The sequence below is a fragment of the Astatotilapia calliptera genome, chromosome 4, assembly GCF_964374335.1.
Source record: "Astatotilapia calliptera chromosome 4, fAstCal68.1, whole genome shotgun sequence".
Lineage (NCBI taxonomy): Eukaryota > Metazoa > Chordata > Actinopteri > Cichliformes > Cichlidae > Astatotilapia > Astatotilapia calliptera.
In genome coordinates, this window is record NC_137425.1 from 26,862,848 (window position 1) to 26,883,381 (window position 20,534).

General features: G+C 44.2%; 1 protein-coding gene across 1 annotated transcript; it reads right to left on the reverse strand.

Annotated features, from left to right (window-relative positions):
* Nucleotides 1–1,295: 1,295 nt before the first annotated feature.
* LOC113021222 (envoplakin-like) lies at nucleotides 1,296–14,599 on the reverse strand. Its single transcript, XM_026165745.2, has 22 exons — nucleotides 14,459–14,599; nucleotides 11,172–11,271; nucleotides 10,828–10,982; nucleotides 10,515–10,638; nucleotides 10,287–10,418; nucleotides 10,165–10,206; nucleotides 9,905–10,066; nucleotides 9,679–9,786; nucleotides 9,490–9,585; nucleotides 9,303–9,413; nucleotides 8,482–8,628; nucleotides 8,235–8,389; nucleotides 8,045–8,142; nucleotides 7,747–7,916; nucleotides 7,475–7,653; nucleotides 6,585–6,723; nucleotides 6,288–6,481; nucleotides 6,050–6,200; nucleotides 5,858–5,941; nucleotides 5,606–5,746; nucleotides 5,235–5,327; nucleotides 1,296–5,073 (listed from the first exon to the last, which is right to left on the reverse strand). The coding sequence occupies exons 1-22, from the start codon at nucleotides 14,497–14,499 to the stop codon at nucleotides 1,573–1,575; spliced, it is 6,123 nt and encodes a 2,040-aa protein (XP_026021530.2). The 5' UTR covers nucleotides 14,500–14,599; the 3' UTR covers nucleotides 1,296–1,572.
* Between the last annotated feature and the right edge of the window lie 5,935 nt (nucleotides 14,600–20,534).

The window sequence follows — 20,534 nt, forward strand, 5'->3', positions numbered from 1 at the left end:
CTGCCTGAATGAGAGCGCTCCAAATGGTAGCTGATATGTTGTTGGCATGATTGCAGGGCAGGCATATGTGAGGCTTTGCCGTCTTCATTCACAGAGTCCAAATCAATTCAGAGACCCATTGTCAATGTTTAACCGATAGCGCCGTAGTCTAGAATTATAACTGCAATAATCAAACAAAACAAAGAGGAGCTTCCAATTATCACATACGTCACTCGGGCAATAATCGGTGAGTCCAAAGGGACCACTTTTGCTGCTACGCACTAGTGATGCTGCCATATAGCAGGCTTTTTAATAGGCAGGCGGTTATTAGACACGCATTATGGGGTTAGACACAAAAACATCTGAAATCCACAATTTAACTCCAATTTTCACTTTGAAAAAATGAGAAATTACATCATTATGTGAGCCAACTACATTAAGTGAGATGACCCAACCAAATCAGGGGACATCCTTCATCCCCCCGGCTTTGGACACAGAATGGGGCTACTGCAGTCTCCAGACAGGCTCACGTGCAATAATCCCACAAAGTCCTTACAGTCACCGGGTAATCTGGCAGGCAGACATCCCAGCATGGAGGCCACACATTCCCAACACCGTTTTCTATCACCACCGCAGTGTTAGACCATAACCAATATCACAACTTAGGCCCATGTAGACAAATCAGCTTCTGCACGCTCCTTTGCTCATCGGCCTGGAGACAAGAAGGCGTGCACGTCGCTGGGGCAGTCTGTTATTAGACGCACGCCTCAACGAGTTCGACCTTGTTAACCTTAACGCACTACAGTGCTCTTATGTGACTCATGTTTAATCTGTATCCGTAATCCACCATTTCCAAACATATGACTCGCTGGGGTTGGCAGCTTTGTACAACTATTTTCATGAGAGGGGTATTTGTAGTTGCAACACAAGCGTCACTTATGAAGAACACTGTTTCTGGTAATGCCAGATTCCTCATATTAATGTTGAAAACTAGGAGTCCGCGGTCATCATGGACTGTATATAAAACATGGACAAAGCTGGCAAACTAAAAAGTGAAGGCCGGAGAACTGGAGAAGTGGCTTGAACCTGCAATGTCCAGCAGGGGGCAGCAAATGCAGCTGCATAAAGTTGTACAGAAGTCTGCTTTATGACCTGAGTAAACGCTTTCCAGATGAGTTTATAGGTTCTATTGCTACTTTCAGATCATACCGACTCAGTTCTGCAGCACTTTGATGTCCAGGTTACACCCGTGACTGGTCAAAAGCCTATCACAGGCTGCAGCTGGTTGTATTTTAAATAACAAGGCAGAAAAAAAATCAAAGTGAAGCATTTTAATAAGCCCCTATGCAGCACATACATAACAAAAAATAACTGTTTTCACAGCAGACCAACAATAGAACTGGAAAAAATGAAACAGATAAAAGTGTGCAGCTCTACCAGACACTTTTTTTTCAGTGTTTTCAAAACATATGAACACCTGTCTTTCTCTTTTTCTTTCCCCCCTAAATATGTTAAATAGACTTTTCATGCACCCTCTAGCACCACAGTCTGTAGAAAATTAAATCTTTAGCTAAATTTAGACTTTAAAACTTCCTAGAAACGGAAGTTTGAGTATGATGGAGCATTGGCAACGTCAGTGGAGGTTGCAGGAAGAAGCAAGAGGCCTGTGCTGAAATCTTTTCTACACAGATCCATCGCCTGTTTGTATGATATCTTCCCTTTACTGATGGGGTCCACCAGCTCCTTTGTGTGGGAAGCCTCATCTTGCAGATCTTTTGCCGTTGTGCTGTCAATCAGACCGGTGGCGAGAGCTTCCTTGATAGTGAGGCGGCCTGCTTTGGTGGGATCTACCAACCCGCCGGTCAAATACTGCGCCTCTAAGTACCTCCTGGCATTTTCTTGGGGAATGAACCCTTTCTGTGCTGCCTGTCCTACAGCGAGACGCTGTTTGGTCACAGGATCCTCGACTCCGGTGAAGGCCTTCTGGGCATTCAGAAGCTTATACTTTTGGTTTGTGTCAATGAGGCCCTGTTCAGCTGCTTTGTGGACAGACAGCTTGTCCTTTTTGCCCAGATCAACTATTCCACCGGTGGCTGCTTGTGCCTCCAGCAGCTTTAGAGCAGTGTCGGCATCAATGAGACCGCGGGTGAGGGCACTTCTCACAGACATGCGGCTTTCGGTGGTGGTGTCAAAAATGCCAGAGATTGGGAAAAACTCATCACCTGGTAAAGCGCTGAGGTTGGTCAGACTGCCGAGACTGCCGCTGTATTGAGTGTTCAGGTTAGTGTAGGAGGACCTCAGAGATGAAGACATGGAGCTCAAGGGAGAGGTTGAGATGGGTTTGGTAGGAGCGGTTGGGATTGTTTTGGTGGGAGATTTTGGCATTAATGGAGGAACGTAGGGCTTGCTTCTTTCGCCTGCAACGAGGAGAGCAAACTCAGAAATGGGCATTTTCCCTTCCTTGTAGCGGCTCACGTCACGTTGAGTCAAACGGCCCTCCCTCAGAGCATCTCTCACAGAGTACTGATTCCCACTTTTTCGATCGTGCAAAATGATTGTATCTCCACCTGGACCACTTGAAGTGATTTCCTCCCAGTCACACTCCAGCTCTGACAGTTTGATGTACTGGTTTCGATCGATTAGTCCCTGTAAGTAGGCATCGTAGGGTGACAGATCTTTACCAGTTTCTGGATCGAAGATGGTGATCTTGGTGGAAAGATTTGCCTCTCTGGTTTTAGTGTCAGAATGGTCCTCATGCTTTATTTTGTCCAGCATCTCGATGATGAGTTTGTCTTTCTCGTGTATTTTGTCCTTCTCTTTTAGGATCTCTTTTTCAAGCCTCTGTATTTCAGAGGACGTCTTAAGACTTCTCTGCCGCACCGTCAGGTTCCTCTCACTCATCAACTTGGACTGTTGCTGGAAGGTGATGCTGATACTCTGTCTTTGGGACTCTAAGGTTTTGAACTGCTTCAGGAGATCTTCCTTATCTCTCTGCAGAGCATCTCTGATGGAAATGAGAGTGGTCTCCTCCTGAGAAGTCACAGACCTTGACGTCTGCAGATGGGTCATTTTGAGGTGCGTGCTTTGAATGTTATCTTCTTGGTTCCGCCTGAGATTTCTCTCCTTTGTTACTAGCTCTCTGAGTTGTTCCCTTTCAGCTTCAACTGCTGGGTCTTTCTCCACACGGACAACTTCTCGGTAAACAACCTTCTCAATCGATTTTTCCTTTTGCAGAGTTTCAAGCTTGAGCTTTATGTTGCGGATTTCTCTCTCTAAACGATTGATTTCATTGCCCTCTGTCTCCAAGTTGTCATGTATACTACCAATAAGTTTGTCCAGCTGAGGATCCTTCTCCACTTTCAAGACCTCCTCGACAATTATTCTTTCCTCAATGGGTGGTGGGGTATTCTCCAGTTCAAGAATACGAGCTTTGATCTGTCTCAGCTCTGACTCTACTTGGATCTTCTTCTGACGATCATCCAGCTGAGCCAGCATAATCTCTTTATCTTGAATCAGAGCTCTGAGTTGTCGGACTTCCAGTTCAAGTTTTCTGCGGGTTTTCGTTTCATCATCCAGTTTCTTGTTTAATTTCTCATGCTCCAGGATCTGCTTAGGGTCCTTCTGAAGCCGAACCACTTCTTGTGTTAGAATTTTCTCCTGTGGCTTCTGCCTTTCGAGGGTGATGTGTTGGTTCTGCAGGTCAAAGAGACATTCCTCTAAAGATCGGCGCTGCTGAATCTCTTCTCTGAGGTTCCGTCGAAGCCTGTCAGCTTCTTTCTCCAGAAGAGGATCATTCTCATATTTAATGACTTCTTTATTCACTAGCTGTGTCTCCACTTTAGTTTTTTCAGCTTTCAGCTCATCCCTTTCTTTGCGCAGGTGGGTCAGAAGCTCTATGGTGGTGTGATAGTTGACTTGCAGACGGTTCATTTGGTTGTTTAGTCTTTGTAATTCCCTGATGACTTCTGGACTCTTTTCTTCTTTGATCACCTCTTGGGTCACCTCCTTGTACTCCACCTTGGGCTTCTGAGCCCGCAGTGTAACCAGAGTTTTTGTCACTGTGTCAATTTCTTTCTCCGTGTCCGTGCGGTTTTGGCTTGAATCCTGCAGCTCTTTTCTCAGACGTATCATCTCGACCTCTGTCTCAGGATCGACTCTGTAAATCTCGTTGATGATTTCCTTCACCTCCACCTTTGGCCTGAGATTCTCCAGTTCACTGTAACGTAACTGAAGGGTGGTCAGGTCTTTCATCAAGATAACGTTTTCATCCTTCTCTTCTTCCAAAGTCATCCGCAGCTTGTTTGACTCTTCAACCGTTTCCGGATCTTGTCGTACCTGGCTCACAACCTTCGTAATAACCTTGGGCTGGATGGTGGGGATGACCCTCTCCAGTGTGTTTATTTGGCTCCTTGTGCTAAAAATGTGATCATTGAGGGCCTTGCATCGGTACTCCTCCTCTGCAATATCACTCTGGAACAGAAGAACAGCTTTCAGCATCTCTGGATCTTTCTCAAGTCTCACCACTTCCTTTTTAACAACTTTCTCTATGATTTTTGGTTTCTGCTGAGCCAAAACGGTTATCTCTTTTTTCACTTGAACTGCCTCTGTGTTCCTCGTTTGGAGTTCCAGGCGCAACCTCTGTATCTCGTCTCGAAGCTTAGCTGCTTCTTTATCAAGCTGGGGGTCCTTCTCGTATTCGGTGAGGATCTTAGTCACTAGTTTAGGCTCGACTTTGGTTAGCTGCAGCTCCAGTTTGATAATCTTCTCATTGTTGATTTCAATCTCTGTTTTGGTGCCTGACCTTTTCAGTTCTTCATCCTCGATCCGACTTTTCAGCGACTTCAGTTCCATCTCCAGTTTGGGATCGCGGTAATATTGCACCACCTCCTTCTCCTCCAACCTCTCCACTCCTCTCCTGTTCTTCAGAGACATAAACCTCTTGCGGTATGTATCCAGGTTGTTTTCAGCATGAAGACGCCTGTTGACCTCCTCACTTAATTCCTTTTTCAGACTATCGCTTTGCTCCTGGTCTTTCATTTGGCTCTGGAGCTGCAGCTGCTGAGTGACAGCCACCTGACTGATTTTCTCTTCATTCTGCACATAAATAAAAGGACACAAAGGAGGTCAGAGAAGGCAGGTGAGGTGAGGTGGTGAGTATTATTTAATGTAAAAAAACAGAAAACAAAAAACACAGACACACAGTGAAATAACAACAACAATGCTGCTGGGTTTATTTTGATTCCATGATATCCTACCATAGCCATGATGTTCTTTGTTGTACCCAACTGATTTAGTAGCTGGTTGTTCTCTGCAGACACCTCAGCGAAGTGGTTCAACAGATCTTTCTCCTGTAGTAAAAGAAGAAGATTCTTATTTCCATCTACAATAATTTAAAATTTGGTTATACAGAAATGGCAAGACCGCAACAGAGAAAAAAGCAGGGAACTGTGAATTATGACAGTAAATAAGCCAAATACAGCATGACAAAAAGGTGGGTTGCAAAGCTGCTTGCAGAGTCACTTATTGACTCTGTTGAGCCAATGGTGTGCTTGAAGTAATGATTGACAAAGAAAAATATCTTTTTGTAGCTACTTTATTGTCTTTGTGTAGCTGTGTGAAACCATACCGTTCTCTGTATCGCCTGAGACAGAGTTGAAGTTTGACGTTTCAGTGAAACTGGTTCCTCGTCAACGTCTTCTTCACTCTCGTCAGCACCATCATCATCCGTCAGAATGGCACTGTAAGTGTTTGACTTGATCTCATAGTCCTGAAAAGAAATAGAAATACATTTAAACATTTAAGAATGGCATCATTTTGAGGCTATGCCTAATATACAGTAAATATTTCGCTAGGTTTAGGTCTTCTTCTCAGAACTCACATTTAAGACATTTTGCAGATTGCGGGAAAGGTCCTTGACGCGGTTAAGATCACCTGACTTCTTCTTGATGTCCTCTACCACTCTCTAAAAAATAACCAAAAGCAGACTTGAGCTATTTTATTTATAGACATCAGAGTCTTGTTAATGCATGTAAATAAAATGAAAATTACAAAACAAAATACTTCCACTCACCTTCTGAGAATTCTCCTTGCTTGTAATTTGTGCCACTCCGTCCGTAGGTTTGATCTTATTATCTGGCAAATTGACCAAGAAGAAGTCCAGCGACTGAACGGCACTCTGGAAATCCTGGTTTTTATTGACTGCTTGCTGCACAAGAGCAGACCTAAACAAAAACATACACGCGAGTTACAACAACACCCATGTGCAATGGTTACCACAATGCCTGATTTTGTCTTTACTTTTCTCTCACCTCTCCTGAAGCTGGCTATTGACCCTTGTGTAACGGTTTTTCAGGTTCTTCACCTGGTCCTCCTGGCGGCGGATGTCGGGACAATACTCATTGAGATTCTGTTGCAGAGAGTTGCACGCCTGCTCTGTCAGGTCCAATTCTTTGCCTAATTTCTTCAGCTCATCTTTCTTTGAGGCCACATCTTTACTCATTGCCTGTTTGACAACATAATGACAAAGAAAAGGCATGAGAAAAGACACATTTGCACGATTCCAGTTATCTATATTGTTGTGTACGTTTTAGATTTATTTACAACACCTGAAGCTTCTGGTTGCGGCTCTGAAGAGAGTTTGGTTGGTCAAGAATGGTGCCGTCTTTAGCCAGTTCTTTCTCAAACCCAGAGACAACGCCCTCTACGTTCTTTATCTCTTTCTCCAAGTACATGGAAGCTGTTGCTCTGATGAAAGCAGAGAAGTAGCAAAGTTAAATAAAATAAAGAAAACGCCACAAGAACACGCACATAGATATGCTACTCTACTATATCTGAACTGACACGTTGCTAAATGCTCAATTTAATGGTAAAATCCATTGAAACAATTGGCTATTTTTGTCCACTGTTTACCACAGCTGTCAATGTTGGGTGAGATGTGTCCATCTTTATTTACTACAGAGGCTGTAAAACCTTTTGAAATAAATCCAATACAGGTCATTCAGTCAGAGAAGTTCACTTCTGACTGTTGTCTCTTTCTTTATGTTTCTGGGGTGAAGGGGACCCCTCCTCTGTCAATAAAACATGTGCATGATGCCTTTTATCTTGAGTCTAAAGGTCCAAGAACGGACTGAAATGTCCATCCACAGCACGCGAACGCCTACAAATTCTCTTCTCCTCCACCTCTGGTGTAATCCATATGTAGCCGGTCTCTAGCCACATATATAAAACACGATCAGGTGGAAGGGAGATAATTGTATTCAATTATGGTGGGGGAACATGACGGTTTCCACAAACCTGCTTATTTTTAATGGCTTAATTATAGGTTTATGACGTATCATTTTTCATTCAAGGCATAATTACACGCTAGTCTATGTATATTTATGAGTGAACTAGGCTTTTTTTCTATTAAAACACTTCCATTATAATGACTGCACTTTAAGGAAGATTTCATTCTAGATTTGAGATTTTATTTAGAATTTCATTCTAATGTTCGTACTTTTTATTATAAAGGTCGATGAGAGCATTGATGTCATCAAACTTTTTGTTGGTGGCGCTGAGTTTAGGTGGTAGGGCAGAGGCGGTGGGACCCAGAGGTTTCTTAGCCAGAATAGGATCCACTTCTCTCTGGATGGCAGATTTCTCTGACTCTAGCTTCTTCACAGCGAGAGCCGATTTCTGGAGGGCAAAGGAACACGTTTAGATAGGACATAATTCAATTACGTTGTGACCTGCGTGGTGCCATTGAAGTATAATGCTCGTCATGTTTACCTCATGCTCTTGCAATCTGTTTGCCAGGTCCTGAGTTGGGTTACGGTTGTCTAACGGGGTCCTCGCTCGCCTCAGGATCTCCTTTTCCAGCGCCTCCAGGGCTTTATTGATTTTGCCTAATTCACTGAGGAGCTCTGCAACTCTGGGATTCTCTGGACTTTTAACAGCAACTGAGGAGAAAGGAAAACGGCTCTACAATGAAAAGACAGACTAGCCCAATCGTTTCAGAAAAGACTTCTGTCCTGGTCTGAAAGTCCAAGGAGATGAGAAGAAGTGAAGTGACTGCTTTTGTTCTCACCTCTTTTCTGAGTCTGAATCACTTCTACAGCAGGGCTCTTTAAGGAGGCTATGAGAGCAGATCTACGACGCTTTAGATCAGCCAGCTGTCTGTCCAGACTGAACACACACACACACAGTGCTGGTTTAAAATCAGCTTCAGGTTGAATTATAATCACCAATAAAGTATGCTGAAGGAGTCGTGATTATACCTATTCACTGTCTCCAAGGCCTCAGGATCGGGTGGTGGGATCATAAAACATGCTGCAGAGAGGGTTTTGGTTTTCCCACTGCTGTCCTGAAGCTTCCAGTTGTTATTATCAGAGCTGGACTTCAGGGTTAGCTTCTCACCACGTCGTACGGCACCCTAAAACAGATAGAGAAGGAAAGAGTAATCCCTAAATTTACTATCTCCAACATAAGGTGGCTGCCTGTAAATGACAGCTGTTGACATCGTACCTCTTCATCGATCCAGTCACACAGGGATATTACAGTGGTCGGTTTGCTGAGCTGCATTCTGCGCAACTTCAGAGGCACGACGCTATCGCTAAGTTCCCTGAGGGCAGCCAGGCGCTGCTCATTCCTCTTCACTGCTGGTTCATCTCCCTGAAAGTGAATTTCAAAACAGTTTCAAAGTAGTTTCCATGTTTTCCCACTGTTCAAGTAGTTAGAGGTACAAACTGATTCCTTGAGTATATCCTTAAATGGGGACAATGGGTTTATTTTGCACCATAACACAACAAAGTCACCATTGTTCAGCAAGGAAATGAACACTTTAATGAGCAGAATTAAGTATAAAGTCAATAAAGGCCGAACTGGTGGTTCTAAATGGGCCAAAGGTGCGAATGGTTATCTGTACACAGTATTATTAGGAGGAGACAGACATTTGAACTTTGTCATAAATCCCACACACTTAACAACTACAGTAGCACTGCTGTAATAACCATTTTAACATCCCTGATCTTGAACATTGGCCTAAAATCATTCCTTTCTACGGCAGTCTCAGTCATCACAGCAGTTTGTTGTTGTTACAGTCCAGCTGAGTCTCCTAATTTCATGGGTATGGAAGTCTGTGCATTTAAAATTGTAACAGACTGAATTCCCAAACTGTTGTCTGGTTTGGTTTGGTGTTAATTTTTGGTAGAATTTTCCATGTACCACCTTTGACTAGTTGTCGGTCCCTCTTGTGTCAGCCATGAAAACATGGCTTTTCTATGCTTGTTAAGACTCCTAGAAGTTGCACAGAAATCACAACATATTTTTAAAAAACTGTGTCTTACCTCGAGTGCCAACAGGATCTCGGGGTTCGTCTTGTTCTCCATGGACTTTGAGTCCAGAGTCGAGCTGAGTCTCTCCAGAGATTCTGACAACCTTTCTGCATCCAATTGGAACTGCATTGAACAGTCAGCTGTTAGCAGCAGGCTCTTAGTCAACTGGAAACTTTTAATTTTCCTCACAGCTCTTTACCTTTTTGTAGTTGTCAATATTGTCCAGGTGTACTTCCTGTGCCAGACACAGGTTGAGAAAGGCTTGCCATTCAGCTTGTACCGTATCTCTGTGTGCCTGACAACGACATCAACGATCATGTTTAATTAATGCTACAACCATACAGCCATACGGGACAGTAGGATGATTTATCACAGATGTAAAATGTACTTTTATGGTTGGGCTGCCGGGGTGTTTCATCTTAATGAGGTTATCTCCTTCCTCCTGCAGCTGGTTGACTTCTTGCTCGTGTGCTAACAGTCCGTTAGCTTTGAATTTCTGTGCAAAAATGAAACGTGCAAGTGCTCAATTCAAAGTTGCCTTTGCACCGATAAAATCACAAACTGGGACTTTAACTAATAATAATCACTCAGCATGCGTGATGCTGGATTCTCACCTCATACTCCATGCGGACGCTCGGCGGGTCAACCATGCGATCACTCCAGTCTCTCTGGAGGATCCTATCCTGCTGGTTCGACAGGTAGATCAGCTCCTTGCTGCAGCTTTGCATGTACTCGTATAAAGAAGCCAGGTGGTTGCGCCGTCGCTCGGAGCTCTCCTGCAGAACACGCAAGGTGCAAACAACATATGAACACCACACACAACACTCCTCAAGTTTAACTCCAAGTGGCAAATTTACTAATTAAATCGACTTACAAAAAGTTCAGCATATTTCTCTTTGACGGCAGCGTACTGCTCCTGTGAACAAACAAGAAGCACGTTAATGATCCATCTTGCACGCAGGAACTGTACATACATGTGAAGCTTTGCTCTGCTACCTGTGAGAGGGTAGTGCTGGGCTTCAGCTGGTCTTGATAGGCCTTGATCTCCTGATGGCGAAGGTTATGAGCTGCTATCTGCCTCTCTACATCAGAAAGCTTAGGGCCGTATGCCTCCGCTCTCAGCTGTTTCTGTGAAACACAACAGAGAACCATTCAAGATTCAAGCGGCTACTAAAAATCTCTGAAGGACTTTAAGGTTGCAGAAATTTTGGTCGTTCAACTGACCAGCCTCTCATCAAACAGAGGACCCCAGCCAATCTTTTGGGTCAGGTCCACATCTTGTACCGATTCGTACACTTCCCTGAAGGTAGCACAGTCCTTGGCCCAGCGATAGTGGAGATTTACCACACTGAGAGACAAAATGTTTAAGTTAGAAGTGAGAAGATGGGTGGAGAGCAAGGAAAGGGATTGTGGAAATGATTGTTTGTGGCGAGTGTGCCTCCGTGGCATGTAACAGATCAAGTTCTGTCTGCTTGGCATGCATGCTAGCGTTTGTGCGTGTTTGAATTTTGGCCATGACACCCCTAAACACACTCACTCCTTCTCAATCTCTTTAGCCTGAGGGTGTTGAAGCTTCTTGGCTCCGCCCACGTCCATGAAAAGATCCTTGAGCAGTCCCTCGGCCTGGGCCAGGTTGTCTGCATTCTCCTTCTTGTGGAGCAGTTGCTCGTTATTCCCCTTTCGCTCTTTGTCCTGCACAGGAGAACCGCAAATGCAACAAAGTAGCATTTTTTTTTTTAATCTCTAGATTTTTTTGCTAAACTTCTTGTGGAAAGGAAGTGCCTCAGAGATTCACTTTAACACTTATGGCAGAATGATAAGTTAAGTAAAGGAAATGCTGGCATACAGTGCCTCCACCTATGATTCATCAGGACTTCTTACCACAGCCAGCAGTTTCTCTGCTTGCAGGATATTCTTCTCCACTTGGTCTGCATTCTTTTGCATGCGAGAAATCAGCACAGCCAGTTCTTGGGCCTGAGTCCTGGGTAGGAACAGAGACAGATGATGGTGAAAATGCTCCCAATTAATCACTATCCTTATCTCCTCTGATTGGGTGTGCCTCATAAATACAAGTGGGCGTGTCTGGAGACGAGTTCCTGCCCCAAGTGGAGGAGTTCAAGTATCTCGGGGTCTTGTTCGCGAGTGATGGGAGAAGGGAGCTGGAGATCGACAGACGGATTGGGGCTGCAGCCGCAGTGATGCGGACACTGCACCGGTCCATCATGGTGAAGAGAGAGCTGAGTGTAAAAGCGAAGCTCTCAATTTACCGGTCGATCTATGTCCCTACCCTCACCTATGGTCACGAACTGTGGGTAGTGACCGAAAGAACAAGATCGCGGATACAAGCGGCGGAAATGAGCTTCCTCCGAAGGGTGGCTGGCCTCTCCCTTAGAGATAGGGTGAGAAGTTCAGCCATCTGGGAGGGGCTCAGAGTAGAGCCACTGCTCCTCCACATCGAAAGGAGCCAGCTGAGGTGGTTCGGGCATCTGACAAGGATGCCTCCTGGGCGCCTCTTGGGTGAGGTGTTCCAGGCATGTCCCACCAGGAGGAGGCCCCGGGGCAGACCCAGGACACGCTGGAGAGATTATATCTCCCGGCTGGCCCGGGAACGCCTTGTGTTCCCCCAGACAAGCCAAAGGAGGTGGCTGGGAGGTCTGGGCTTCTCTGCTTAGGCTGCTGCCCCCACGACCCAGCCCCGGATAAAGTGGAAGAAGATGGATGGATGGATGTGTCTGGAGAGGATATCCCTTCTCTGGTGCATCATACAGAGCCAAGAGTTTAAAACAAACCCTGCCACATATGCTGACTTTACTTTAGTCAATTTAACATGAGCATCCATTATTTTAAATCTGTGACAGAAAATAATGAAAAGCATAAAAGCCCAGTTTAAATATTTCCAGATGAACATGAAGAAAAAGAACATCCTAATTGTGAAAGTGGTTAAAGCTAAATGATGGTGTTATTTACCTTTCACACAAAGAAATCTGTTCAGCTGTGAACATAAAAACCAGCTCGGTGGCTCTTCGTGTTTCTTCACTTTAATGTCACTCATCAAACACTTTCCACGCAGCTCTTTGTTCTCATTAAATGTGTTTTTTTCTGTCATTCCTTCTTGGCTGTAGTATGAAAGACAACTATGTATCCTGACACACCCCAGATGAGGGGACGCACATTGCAGGGTAGAGGGGAGTGTCCCCCTGTCGCCTCCCTTTAGCAGTCAGGAATGCTGTCTGTGATGAGCTCAGACATCCCTGTTGCACCTTTAATCATATGATTAACCATTGATTGACATTTGTAGTCAGACATGATGGCTTCCAAAGGAGCACTGATGCAGGAGGGTAAGATCTAGGAGGGTGTTGTTTTCATGTCTTGCAGGGTAAAAAGGGTTTGGATTAATTTGCTCTGTCACGTCTTTAATCTATATTTAATTCATGTAGTAAAAAGAAGAGCAATTTCAACAGTGTGTGTCAATTTTTATTTTTTATTTTTTTTGGGGGGGGGTGGGGGGGTGATTTTGCTTGGCCAGTGCTTGACAGCCCTGCCATAGCTGCTCGCTTTATATTAAAAAGCGCTTCATATTTCATGGTTTCTTTTGATTATTCTATTATATTTGAAATTAGTAAGAATTAGTAAGAATTTATCCCTTTTTGTTTTTAAATTGCCAGCTCTTTATCAAATAGGGTATGTAGTTATGTTATTGGTCCATGATTAAAATAAATAAACTGCAGTCCTGTTTAAAACAGCCACAGCTTAATTAACACTTGTCTTAACTAAAATTACATAAATATATACAACAACGATTTCATATAAAATAGTATTTTAAAATGTCAATTTTTTGCACTATAAAGTAAACTATAAATGTGTGTGTGTGTGTGTGTGTGTGTGTGTGTGTGTGTGTGTGTGTGTGTGTGTGTGTGTAATTAAATGACACACACATTTTCATTTCACAATTTGTAATTCTGACGTACTTTTAGGGAAAAACAGGATATAAATAGAATACTTCCTCGAGCACTGATTTCTCCTTTACTCAAACTGATTTTTACTACAAACATCTAAGATGCGGGTCACGTGCTTCATTCCTGAGAACCGCAGAAGAAATACGCAGCGCTGCTGGAGCTCGTGACCCCCATGAATCGCGAATGTTCAGCTCTGTGCATCAGAAATGATGTGAATGCCCACAACACAATTCAATTAAGTTTTATTTATATAGTGCCAAATCAAATCACCAGTCACCTCTACAAGGTAAAGACCCTAAAATAGCACAGACAAAATCCAGATAATCAGACGACCCCCTTGATGACCAGGAACCTCCAGCACGACCATGGTTATGGGAGGAAGACAAGGACAGAAGACGATGAAAATGCACAGTGGTGTATAAACTCAGTGCATCATGGGACGCGCCCACCACCCTGAGCCTGTCGCAGGCATGCAGGCGGAATAAACATTCACTTCATTCAGGTACAAGTGTCACTGCGCTGATTATGAAAGCAGCAGGAAAACCCTGCCCTGCCGCTCCTTCATGCCTTCTTTCCAGTCACACTTTCAAGTCTTTGGTTTCAGGTCACGCCCCACTGTAACAGTATGAGTGTGTTTGCCTGTGTCCCCTCACACCAGGATGAGATAAAACCCCTGCTTAATCGCTTCAAGAGTCCACACATTTAACATCGTCAGGAGTCAACTCACTTTTCCCCCTCGAACAACTGCAAAGCAAGTACTGCAAGCTGCACACTATACACGCTGTCGGATGAAACAACAGGGACGTTGTTGACATATCGGCTGAGTGAGTCAGAACTTCAGCCTATTGAGTGGCACCAGAAATGGATAAAGTGAGTCAGTGAACTCTGGTGATACACCCCTTGGTCAAAGAAACAATTAAAAATGTGTGTGGTTAAGTGAAGGAGTTGGGCGAGGTGACAAACAAACTGACTTTAAAGTTAGTGACATGGAGACGAGAATGAATGAGACAGAAAGTCTGTTTGCACGTAAAAACACAGGCTGTACTTTAACACTCAGTGTGATTGTCGGGGGAAAGTGAAACAGCCTGTGCAAACATAAATGGGATCATGGCACAAAAAAAACACCATCAGGCATTTAAAAGAGAGAAACCAAGACAATACAGTAACACACACAGACAGAGGGAGAGAGAGAGAGAGTAAATCCCAACTCACTTGTTTAACTTCACAGTGCTGGGATCCTGTTTCTTCGACATCTTGGGACGTCGCTTGTGTGTATAATCTGAGTCCAAGTGTATTTCTTCCTAACGCTCTCTTCTTCCTCTTGCTCCCTTCTTGCCTCCCGTGGCGTCTCCCTCTCAGTTAAGGGAGCGTTCACCTGTCTCAGCTCCTCCCCGGGCCAGCAGGTGTGTCGCCAGGAAAAGCAGAGAGAGCGGCAGACCGGGCGGACCTGTTCCACGTTCCCGCAACCTCACATTCTAGGAGAATAATTGTGTTTACCCTTGTAATTTTGTGCGCTTGTGCTTTCTCAGAAGTGTGAGTGTGCTTCTTCTTTTTTCTCTCTTTTTTAATCCCTTTGCAGGAAACTCGAGAGGAACATCATTTTGCTCCTGAGGTTACACCAGAATCATTGATTAGCTCATATGTGACTTACAGTCAGCTCAGTGGGATTTGTTTTCCTTTTTTTTGATCATTTTACAGAATTTCATCATAGTAACGGGCTCTAAAGTTGCTTCTCACAAAGCACTCATGGTCCCCTCAGAGATGATTACAGGGGAATGTAGAAAAACTAGCCACTTGACTGGATATCAGGCTCATCTTTACTCTCTTTGTTTAGATGTGACAATCAAAGGTCTAACCTAGATTTTCACTGTGCTACGTTTCAGTATTTGTTATCTGAGAAGTATGAATAAAAACAGAAAAGACAGAGTATGAAATCTAAATTGTATACTCAGTTTCATTAAATGTTGGGTGGTACTCTAAATAGTTGACCTTTCACCTTTCAGCGTGGGTGAGCATATAAATTTCTATATCGTCTGTGCCCACACACACACACACACACACACACACACACACACACACACACACACACACACACAAACAAACACACACACACACACACACACACACACACACACACACACACACACACACACACACACACACCCTGTGAAATTACCGGACAGGAGTCAAGGTCTAATGTGAGGAATGCAAACTTCACCTGCTGCCAAAAGAGGTAAATAAAGAAAAGAAAAGAGCTGATAACAAAGATAATCTGCAGGGCTGCAGAGCATGCATTGTATCTTGAGTGTGTGTGTGTGTGCCTGTGTAAGTATGCAGCATGCTTAGTAATTAACGTGGGTGTAAGAAATTAGTTCAGCACGCTGCTCCGTCTCATGCTTGCTGTAGGTGTGTCTGATGCACACCCAGAGCAGTTACTCAGGAAACCAACTCCTACATACCTGCGCAGGAGGACAGGGAGGGATTGAGTAGAAGCCAGAAAAAGGTAAAACGAAGTAAAATCAAACAGAGGTGGTCGGACATGAAAAGCAGCTCATGGTTGGGTCATGGACGTGACACTTTGACCCCTGCAGCACTTTGAATCTGCAAGATCAACAGTGACAGCATGAGCCTGCAGCCATACCAAGTTTTAGTTTTGGTTGAGGTTTCGACCTAATAATAACCTTACAGCCTAACACCGTAAATCACCCTGTTCTGCAATCAAACATCTGACATGTACTAACTACCTGATGAAGTCACTGGAACATTAAAGAGCTTGAAGAGCCAGATTTACATCCTTGTACAGAACAAAAACAGAGTTAACACCGAGGGAATACTCAGCAGCTTCAATGCATTCTGAGGTTGCTCCAGATTTCACCACAGTCTATGGGGCAAGGGCACAGCTAAAGAATTGGTCTCGGCTTCCCCCTTCCCTCAAGTGGGCTGCTTCCCCCTTTTTAGGCAAACTGGTGTTTTCATCCTCAGTGTACCAAAGCCCTGAGTGGTTAACACTAGGAGGCATATTTAGAAATGAACTAAAATTAGAAATGCAGAAAAAAGCACACAAAATACAACAGAAATGTTTTTGGGTACACAATATCGTGATGGAACAGCTTCCGAAGAGACAGAAACCAAAACATGCGAAGGATCGCACTGAGACAGGAGTCATATAGATATAGATATAGATAGATATATATAAATATATATATGACCAATAACCTGCCTCAGTACTACATGGAAGCTCCTGTCAGGCATCATATCGGCTAAGATGAACAGGCACATGGGTCAATACATGAGCGGGACACAGAAAGGGATTGGCAAGAATACCAGAGGCGCAAAACACCAGCTACTGGTAGACAGAACAATCAGCCGAGACTGCAAGACCAGACTGACCAACCTGTGCACTGCCTGGATTGATTACAAGAAGGCCTATGACTCAATGCCCCACAGCTGGATACTGGAATGCCTAGAATTGTACAAGATCAATGGGACCCTAAGAGCCTTCATCAGGAACTCAATGGGGATGTGGCGTACAACACTAGAGGCCAACTCCAAGCCCATAGCACAAGTCACCATCAAGTGCGGGATCTGCATAGGCCTGAACCCCCTCAGTGAGATCATTAACAAGACTGGCTACGGATGCCGACTACGGAACGGAGCAGTTGTCAGCCACCTCCTGTACATGGATGACATCAAGCTGTATGCCAAGAGTGAACGAGACATCGATTCACTGATCCACACTACCAGGCTATACAGCAATGACATTGGAATGTCATTCGGACTGGAGAAGTGTAGTCGGATGGTAACAAAGAGAGGGAAGGTAGTCAGAACTGAGGGGATTGAACTACCAATTCAATTCAATTCAATTCAATTTTATTTATATAGCGCCAAATCACAACAAAAGTCGCCTCAAGGCGCTTCATAGATACAGAGAAAAACCCAACAATCATATGACCCCCTATGAGCAAGCACTTTGGCGACAGTGGGAAGGAAAAACTCCCTTTTAACAGGAAGAAACCTCCGGCAGAACCAGGCTCAGGGAGGGGCGGCCATCTGCTGCGACCGGTTGGGGTGAGAGAAGGAAGACAGGATAAAGACATGCTGTGGAAGAGAGACAGAGGTTAATAACAGATATGATTCAATGCAGAGAGGTCTATTAACACATAGTGAGTGAGAAAGGTGACTGGAAAGGAAAAACTCAATGCATCATGGGAATCCCCCGGCAGCCTACATCTATTGCAGCATAACAAAGGGAGGATTCAGGGTCACCTGGTCCAGCCCTAACTATATGCTTTAACAAAAAGGAAAGTTTTAAGCCTAATCTTAAAAGTAGAGATAGTGTCTGTCTCCCGAATCCAAACTGGAAGCTGGTTCCACAGAAGAGGGGCCTGAAAACTGAAGGCTCTCCCTCCCATTCTACTTTTAAATACTCTAGGAACAACAAGTAGGCCTGCAGAGCGAGAGCGGAGCGCTCTAATAGGGTGATATGGTACTACAAGGTCATTAAGATAAGATGGGGCCTGATTATTTAAGACCTTGTATGTGAGGAGCAGGATTTTGAATTCAATTCTGGATTTAACAGGAAGCCAATGAAGGGAAGCCAAAACAGGAGAAATATGCTCTCTCTTTCTAGTCCCTGTCAGGACTCTTGCTGCAGCATTTTGGATTAGCTGAAGGCTTTTCAGTGAGTTTTTTGGACATCCTGATAATAATGAATTACAGTAGTCCAGCCTGGAAGTAATAAATGCATGAACTAGTTTTTCAGCGTCACTCTGAGACCAGAAGGCAACATTGCAGACATAGAGGACAGTTGCAAGTACCTGGGGATCCCGCAGGCGAATGGGAACCATGAAGAGGCCGCTAGAAAAGCTGCAACCACCAAGTACCTGCAGAGGGTCAGGCAAGTCCTGAGGAGTCAGCTGAATGGTAAGAACAAGATCCGGGCCATCAACACGTACGCCCTGCCCGTGATCAGGTACCCTGCTGGGGTAATAGGCTGGCCAAAGGAGGAGATAGAAGCCACTGACATAAAGACAAGAAAGCTCCTTACCATGCATGGAGGGTTTCACCCCAAGTCCAGCACCCTGAGGCTGGACGCTAAGCGGAAGGAAGGGGGGCGGGGACTGGTGAGTGTCAGCACCACAGTCCAGGATGAGACAACGAACATCCAAGAATACATTGGGAAGATGGCCCCAACTGACCGAGTGCTCAGTGAATACCTCAGGCAGCAGAAACCCAAGAAAGAGGAGGGAGACGAGGAACCATCATGGAAGGACAGGCCCCTGCACGGTATGTACCACCGGCAGATAGAGGAGGTGGCTGATATCCAGAAATCCTACCAGTGGCTGGACAAAGCTGGACTGAAAGACAGCACAGAGGCACTAATCATGGCAGCACAAGAACAAGCTCTGAGTACAAGATCCATAGAGGCTGGGGTCTATCACACCAGGCAAGACCCCAGGTGCAGGCTGTGTAAAGATGCCCCAGAGACAATCCAGCACATAACAGCAGGGTGCAAGATGCTAGCAGGCAAGGCATACATGGAACGCCATAACCAAGTGGCCGGCATAGTGTACAGGAACATCTGTGCCGAGTATAACCTAGAAGTCCCGAGGTCAAAATGGGAGATGCCCCCAAGGGTGGTGGAGAATGACCGAGCTAAGATCCTGTGGGACTTCCAGATACAGACGGACAAAATGGTGGTGGCTAACCAACCGGACATAGTGGTGGTAGACAAACAGAAGAAGACGGCCGTAGTGATCGATGTAGCGGTTCCGAATGACAGCAATATCAGGAAGAAGGAACATGAGAAGCTGGAGAAATACCAAGGGCTCAGAGAAGAGCTCGAGAGGATGTGGAGGGTGAAGGTAACGGTGGTCCCCGTGGTAATCGGAGCACTAGGTGCGGTGACTCCCAAGCTAGGCGAGTGGCTCCAGCAGATCCCGGGAACAACATCGGAGATCTCTGTCCAGAAGAGCGCAGTCCTGGGAACAGCTAAGATACTGCGCAGGACCCTCAAGCTCCCAGGCCTCTGGTAGAGGACCCGAGCTTGAAGGATAAACCGCCCGCAGGGGCGTGCTGGGTGTTTTTTTAATATATATTTAAATATATATATATATATATACATACATATACATATATATATATATATATTTTTTTTTTTTTACTTTTGCTTCATATTCTTCCATATCAGTCGTGTTTCATGTGCATTTCTTTTTACTGGTCTTTGCTTAAGTTGCCTCACTGGGCCACCGTATCAATGCGTAATTGTAAATGTAACTATATGATTTAAAATAATATAATAAAATGAATTTGAATTTCATTATAGAAGCGTACACCTCACAGTGGTTTGCTCCACTTCCTGGCGTTCAGGGAAACACATTAGCACCATTAACTTGTGCTTTAACGTTAAAGGGCAGCTAAGTTTCATAATGGATATTTTTATTGTTATGTAACTTTTTTTTTTAACTCTAATGGGCAATAAATAATTGTCATTTAACAAACTTTTAAATGACCTGATTTAAAATATGGCTGACTGCTTTCTACTCTTTGTTTATAATTAATTAGATGAAATTAATTTGAGAAATGCCTTTGTTACTACAGTTGAAGTATATATGAATGTGAGTATATGTTGCTAGAAGACATGCTCAGCCTGGTCCCCTTGTGCCCCCCAGCTTTAAGATGACAGTGTTAGGGTGGGAATCTCAATGATTGTCTGACTCGTGGTGGACTAGCAGCCTGTCCAGGGTGTACCCCACCCACACTTAATTACAACTAGGATAGCCCTGACTTGGATAAGCATTAAGAAGATGTTTCAGAAGAGAGGATATTATAGTAAACTAAGAGGAAAAAGCATCTAATTCATTTCAAATAAGATAAAAATTAATTCAAAACTATGACAGCTCTGCTTTGAAGCAGCAGGGTTAATGATGAACTTTTATCAGTGGAAGTGTTTTGCCATGAACTGTTTCTAGAAAAAAAAAGTGCAGAATGACACAAGCAATGAGTAAGACGAGGGCAGTGAGGTCATAGGCACATTTTAAGCTTCCTCAAAGGCAGCAATGGTGTGATCCACCTCTGTCCTTAAACCCAGCCCATCTGTTTAAATGACACATTATGCAATTCATGAAAGATAAGCTTGTTCTCCCAATCAAACGTACCTGCCGTAAATTGATTTCACAATGTAAAAAAGGTTGTAGTCCTGAAAAGAAAAAAACATACAAGACAAGCGTGTGTTCATTTCAGATAATGCTGTCGGCATTGAGGTGTGGCTGTCACAAAAAAAAAAAGA

Excerpts from the sequence above, each read along its gene's own strand:
- LOC113021222 (XM_026165745.2), bottom strand. The coding sequence starts at position 14,499 with ATGTCGAAGAAACAGGATCCCAGCACTGTGAAGTTAAACAA. Across the intron at positions 10,207-10,286 it reads CCAGCACTACCCTCTCACAG|GAGCAGTACGCTGCCGTCAA; the intron begins GTAGCAGAGCAA and ends GTTTGTTCACAG. Across the intron at positions 7,654-7,746 it reads ACAGATTGCAAGAGCATGAG|AAATCGGCTCTCGCTGTGAA; the intron begins GTAAACATGACG and ends TTTGCCCTCCAG.